The sequence below is a fragment of the Notothenia rossii genome, assembly GCF_949606895.1.
Source record: "Notothenia rossii genome assembly, chromosome: 8".
NCBI lineage: Eukaryota > Metazoa > Chordata > Actinopteri > Perciformes > Nototheniidae > Notothenia > Notothenia rossii.
In genome coordinates, this window is record NC_136906.1 from 30,648,766 (window position 1) to 30,655,876 (window position 7,111).

The window sequence follows — 7,111 nt, forward strand, 5'->3', positions numbered from 1 at the left end:
AATTAATATTAATCATTAATTAAAATGATCAATTATACATACATTAACAATATTAACATAATTATTAACATTATTACTAATACAAGTATAGTTTGAACTTTAATATAAATACATTAACTTTATTAAATTATTATTGAAAATACCATTACATTCAAGTTTTTTGAAATATTTGAAGAGAAAATTAAAATCTGGATTGAGCAAATTGAGTTGAGTTTAATTTATAACAAAATAAAATATTTTTGATGAATTCTTTATATAATTTTATTCAAAAATATTCATTTGTAAAGTACCTAAAGTTGTCTAACATGAAATCCCAAAACTACCCTAGATGTTTACTGAAGTTTAGTTCACTTAAATTATTTGAATTCAGAGATCTTTTTAACCTTCGTTGTCCATCTAAACTCTTACTCTTGTCTGCAGAACTCCAACCGGATCATCTGCTCGGCGGTGTTTGGTTTCGATGAGAAGATGGCGGTGCGCTCCACCCTCCGCTTCCCACAGAACAAGCTGGTGATCAGCAGCGTGGACATCCAGTCCGTGGAGCCGGTGGACCAGAGGACCCGCGACTCGCTGCAGAAGAGCGTCCAGCTCGCCATCGAGATCACCACCAACTCCCAGGAGGCGGCCGCACGGTCAGCCTGATCCTGAATACACATTTGAAATAAAAATCAATTCAAATCTAAAAAAATATAATTAAAGGGATAACATCATGTTTATATTTAATATATGTTATTTTATTTATTTATTTTAACAGCTTCTCTTTTCCTGGTTGTTTTGAGATGAGATATATAAAACATATACCTCAGAGATATCACCATTAAGCCCCAGGAGGATACATTTCACATAAAACAATATCTTTTTTTGTATTACAAGTTTTCTGAAATGTTTTGTTTAAATATGCAAAATATGTATTATGTAATGCTAACTTTTGGTGAATTTAGGAGAAATCTATATACACAAATACACAAAGTTTGTAAAATAAACTCCTAGATGTGTATTTTAGATACTTTCTTTCCTTTGGTCTGACCTGCTAACTAAAATGTGTTTTGCAGCCACGAGGCGGAGCGGCTGGAGCAGGAGGCCCGTGGTAAGCTGGAGAGGCAGAGGATCACCGACCAGGCACAGGCGGAGAGAGCCAGGAGGGAGCTGCTGGAGCTGGAGGCCCTCAGGTATTATTCAGTTATGACACAGAAAGTACAATCAAGCAAATTAGAAAAGTTGTCAAGGGCAGTGAAGGGAAGACATATACTTTTCAAGTCCAACCCTGAAGTTAGCATCTTCCTGGTTCCCCCCAAAAAAAGCCAACGGGATTTTTTGATTATTTCAGAAAACAATCTTTCTGAGAAACACACTTTTAATATACTTACACGTTTTGTTCAGCAGGATAATCTCCCCATTTTAACACAACGTTTCACATTTTTGATAAAGATTAAATAATAAAGGAACTACAGCAAGGTCATATCACCTTCGCTAAGCTAAAGGTGGCTAATGTTCTGCCTGATGAGTTTTAGTTGTCTCTTTTAGCTAGTGTTAGCTACCGCAGTTTTTAAGAAGCATATAATCTTCAGGTTTTAACTGACCTATTTTTATGTTGTGAGATGAAATGTTAAAATCTCTTAAGCTTGCGTTAACAACAGAGCTTATTTGCGTCATCTTACCAAAAACACATTAAAAAAAAACATTGACTTCTAGAAAAGGAAATGGGAAGTGCTTATATACTAACTTATTTCTGGGTTTACAGTTATAGAATAACAGTAATACTATTACTACAGGATAGGACTGTTACAGAAATAGTACTATCTTGTTTTTAAATCTCCTTATACTTTTAGGCTTAATACCTGGGTTATTGATTTGTTTGTGTTGTAAAGCACTCTGAGCTGCATCTTATGTTATGAAAGCTGCTATAAAAATACAGTTTTCTTATATGCCTGTAATGTACTATTTCTACACTGTGGTATTACAGGAGTCAAGTTCTCTGATTACTTTGTTGTTAACCCTGTGGTTGTGTTTCAGTGCTGCGGTGGAGAGCACCGGCGCTGCGAAGGCGGAGGCTCAGTCCCGGGCGGAGGCGGCCCGCATCCACGGCGAGGCGGCAGTCAACGAGGCCAAACTGAAGGCGGAGGCTCAGACCATCGAGGCGGTGCGCACTCACTTCCTGTCTCCCCTTTTACAATAAAACTCACCACACAACAGTGGAGGAATAAGTACTTCACAACTATGAAAACGCAATGTAGAAGTACTCTTCACTTCGCGTATTTACTACTCTTTCTGCGTTCCACTTATACGGAAGAGGATTGGGGCCTCATGTGTTTTTTTTTAGTGCTATGGCAGTTAGTAGATAGTATTCTGAGGAAAATGTCAGAAAAAATTGATCTGAATTTTGACTTTTTTCTCAGAATTCTGAGATTAAAGTCAGAATTTCGATAAATAATATATAATTATAAAAATGTATTATTATAGGTTAAGATGAAAGACAGACACAAATATCAAGCCAGAAGTTAATACAAACAAAAATCTTCACTAGTCAGTCATTCAAAGAATCAGTTTTCCCCTGAAGTGTCTGGCCTTAACATAATGAAGAAATGTCTGACTGCATCTACAACCAGAACACTGGTCATTTATCACAGAAAGAAACATTAATCTGTGTTGTGTGTGTATGTGTAGGAGGCGGAGCTGCAGCGGCTGACCCATGCCCGTGAGCAGGAGCTGAACTACAAGAAGCAGATGGATGCTCTGGAGGTGGACAAGCAGAAGAGTATGGCTAACATCGAGAGCGAGCGCTTCAGTCAGTTGGTGCAGAGTCTGGGCAGCGACACGCTCAAGGAGATGGCCAGGGCCGGGCCAGAGCTGCAGGTACTACTACTACTACTACTGCTACTGCTACTACTGCTACTGCTACTACTGCTACTGCTACTGCTATTACTACTACTATATCAGAATTCCTATTATTTGTCCCACAACAAGGACATTAACATTATTGCAACAGCAGAAGTATAGTGCAGATAAAGTAAAGAGAATAGACTCAAATATTAAAAAAAATTAAATTAAATTAAATAACAAAGTAGGCACATGTTATTAATAATATACAACCCAATAAGTAAAAATAGCATATACATACACGATGGTAAAAACCTAAGTTTAAGTGAACAAATTAAATTAAACGGTTAGCTGGTACTGTTGACACACATGTGAATTACACATGTGTGTATATTGCAACAAGTTTTTTGTACACCACAAAACGTTATCATGCTCCACAACCAAAGCTTCACCCCAACGTAAAGACACATTAAATTCCACCGCAAATGTATTGCGTGTACCATGCCTTTTTTATATAAAGATACACTCCATGTCTTTGTTAAGGCTCCCACTAAACCTGCACCTTATGTGTGCCCTATGTAGCTCTTTAGCAACACCAGGCAACTACTTGCACGCATAGATTTATATAATTATTTACTATATTTATATATAATATGAGCGCTATTTTTAATGCACTTAGTATTATCTGAGGACCTTCAGTAAGCTCTTTGATCTTAATGCGAGTAAAAAGTAAAGGTTTCACAACAAATGACCTCTCATATTTCTCCGAACGTAGAGTTCATGTGTAATGTTACTCTTGTGCAAATCGGCATCCCTTTCATTACATTTTTCCCAAGGTTTTTTGTTTTTTTTAAGCCTTTTTCTCTGTCCAGAATTATCTTTGGCTGCTTTGGTAAACATAAAAGAAGTGTCTGATAGCATTTTGTAAGTCAATTTAGGCACATTTAGACACCTTTCATAACCTATATCCTAACGTTTTTATTTTCTGCTGATTCTACTACAATAAGGAAAGCAGTTTATTCCATTTCCTTGAAATCAAATGCCAGTTTCCTTCACTATTTCAGCCTTTGCCAGTACTAGTTTGACATTTTGTTTTACTAGTTATCAGTTTCTTCTACTCAAACATATGGGGTTACTTTGATCTTCCCAGTCTTTGCACACACTTTCTTTGTAGCTAATGAGTGACATGTTGCTTCCACTGTTCTGGTTAAGTTAGTGTCCACCTTTTTATGTTTATAGATATTAGTATAAATCTTTTTACTTGCATCATAGCCACTCGTAAGAATCTGAATTCAGTTCAATCTCATTATCTTTGGGCAATTAATACTTTGTTTCATTAAAAAGGGACGGAAAACTAGTAAAAATCTTTCCAATACACAACATGACATCTTTACGGAGCCCCTAAGCCTTTGAAGACATAAGCATGGTCAATGCTTTTCTAACATTACACAGACCTAGTATTCACTGAGATATAAAGCAGAAAAAAAGCATCAAATGATTTTCTCCTGACATACTACGACATGTCTAACTCGTGGGTCGCCCTTGTTTGTTTTCACCTCTCTTTTTTTGAAATGCTGGAATCGTCTGTTTGTCTTTTCCTCCAGGTGAAGATGCTGCAGGCTCTGGGACTGAAGTCCACCCTCATCACCGACGGCTCGTCTCCCATCAACCTCTTCACCACCGCCAACGGCCTGCTGGGGGCGCTGCCGGGACAGGGCCAGTGAGGAGGTTTGTCCAAACAGACTGATTGTCCAAAAGTAAACCACAAGAGATGCTCATCTTTCTGACACTTTTTCTGCCGACTTAGCAATATAATGTGCCTTTTTGATTTAAAGATGCACTTCATGGGTTTGATAAAGCTTTCCCAAAATCTCCTCTAAACCTGCACCTTACTGTAAGTGTCCTCTGTTACACAATCAGGTTTAAACTCAACCGTTTCCATGCAGAGATTTGCGCAAACTCTGGAGTTTCCCCCAGGGGATCATAATGAATGATCATAAAATGACCAGAACTTAAGTAAAAATTCCACCCAAAACAAGCTACAGTATTCAGACACATATCCACATAATTCATCACAACTTGATTCTTTCCAAAAAACTATTTTTTCTTCATTTCATCATCGTCCATTAGACTGTAGGAACCCAAAGATCCCTCCTGCCATGACTCTACATCCTAACTGATAACGTTTTATTTCTACGTTTTTATAAGCGTGTTTCTGCTGACATTTAAGATATTCCTGTGCTGTGATGAGTGAGACTCAATCTAAGTATCCCACCACACAACTTTTGCCTTTTCGAAACTCTGTTAAAATAAAATGTGAGGATTACTTTCGGACAGAAACCAGCATGACGACATGTTGTGTGCCTTGGTGAAAGCTGTGCTGCGAATGAAGAAGAAATGTGCCTACAAACAACTGACAGCCAATATTCCTGCTTTGCACCTTTTAGAAAAATAAGTGAAATGGTGAAGTTTACATAGTCCATATAATAAACTGATGAAGAATAACCGGGTATGAAATAAGAATAGGATAGTGTGACTGTCTATGTTTCTCTGCCTTAAAAAGTGATGTGGTTTCTACAATAAAATGCTGCTTCTGCCACTTCTGCTTCGTCTCTGCTCTTCATTTACATCAAACCCTGACCAAAGCTCTTAGACACTTACTGTTTCTGTGAGATTCAAGACATCATAAATCTGACTTGCTTGGAACAGAGATAGTGTGCTCAATATGTAATTAATAAATAAACAATATCGGCAAGTGGAAAACAATATGGGTGCGATATGAATACAAATGAACAATAATGATCGGCACGCTGTATTGTATCCTTTACATGTACATGTGTGTGTTCAGAATGTGCAGTGTGTGTTCTGTATGTAGGTGTGTACACAGATAAGAAAAATATAACATTTAAAAAATGACAGTTCAAAATTCAAATTGAAATATGTGAGAACATGAAGCAAACAAGAAAGTATGTGTGCTGTATGTATGTAAGGTGTGTGTTGTGTATGTATGTGGGTATATTTGTTCAAAGATTACTTAACAAAATAGAGAAACTGCAGTATAATCTTTAAATCTTAACTCAATATATATTTTGTTTGTACAGTGTTTGTTCTCAATGTAAAGTGTATGTTCTGACTGTACACTGTGTGTCTTGTACATATAGATTGCGGGGTATTTTTGCCGGAGGCAGGAAGTGGGGGAAGACCTTAATGTTAAGCATGCCTCTGTGTGAACAGGATGAAGTCCAGACAGCTGATTGATTTTAGGTTTTAACAGGATATTTGGACACAACAGCAATAATGGGGTGCCAAGATGGTCCTCAGTCAAATAAATAAAAATCATATTTGGAGATGTTCCCATCTAAATGAATCAGTGGTGCAAAGTAACTAAGTACACACTTTCCTACGCGATCTGGCAGAGGTTAAATGGCACTTCATAGCGTTAATCCCATCTGTCGATATTGCCATCCAATTTTTTTATTGATCACTTTTTATCGATTATTAATAGACATGCCCCCCTTAGAAAATTCAGAATTAAGAATAGGAACACTCCATGGTTCACGAGAGAACTATCTGATCTCATTCATGATCGAAATAAGCAATGGTCCTTAGCTAGAAAGTCTAACACTAGTGATGACTGGCTTCTTTTTCGTGTCCTAAATGTTCAGCCCTTATTAAAAGAGCTAAAGCTGATTACTGTCTGAGCTTAACCACTGATAGTTTTAATGACCATTCTAAGTTCTGGAAAACAATTAAATCACTTCAGAACAAGAAGTTTTCTAGTTTCCCACAAAAACTGAAGGTCAGTGATTCTTTTATTTCAGATTCAGATTGTATGTCTAATGCTTTCAATGCTCACTTCAAAAAGGCTAGTCACATTTTTGATGAGCAAATGCATGACTTTTGCTCATGCATTGGATGTACTCACAGCCCTAGTCAAGAGATGAACTCCCCTGTTTTTGATTTTGTTTATTTCTCGGTCTCTGAAGTCTTACAGGGTTTGCACTCAATTGATCCTAAAAGGTCTGCCGAGCCTGACGGCCTCGACCCGTTCTTTTTCAAAATTGCAGTTCAGATTATAGCTCAACCAGTTACTGATATTTTGAATCTCTCCCTGTCCACTCACACACTGCCAGCTGTGTGGAAGCAAGCTCTATCGCCCCTCTTGAAATCTGGTGATCCCACGGAGTTGAATAACTATCGACCTATCTCAAATCTTTCTGTGTTATCAAAGATTCTTGAGTCCCTAGTTTCTACTCAGCTAAAACTTTTTTAAAATTCACACAACATCCTTAAC

At 37.4% G+C, this 7,111-nt stretch overlaps 1 protein-coding gene across 1 annotated transcript; it reads left to right on the forward strand.

The window, feature by feature from the left end:
• The first annotated feature begins 401 nt into the window (after positions 1-401).
• Positions 402-5,416, forward strand: mvp (major vault protein). Its single transcript, XM_079643965.1, has 5 exons — positions 402-632; positions 1,053-1,169; positions 2,014-2,140; positions 2,665-2,853; positions 4,422-5,416. The coding sequence occupies exons 1-5, from the start codon at positions 469-471 to the stop codon at positions 4,539-4,541; spliced, it is 717 nt and encodes a 238-aa protein (XP_079500091.1). The 5' UTR covers positions 402-468; the 3' UTR covers positions 4,542-5,416.
• The last annotated feature ends 1,695 nt before the right edge of the window (positions 5,417-7,111 follow it).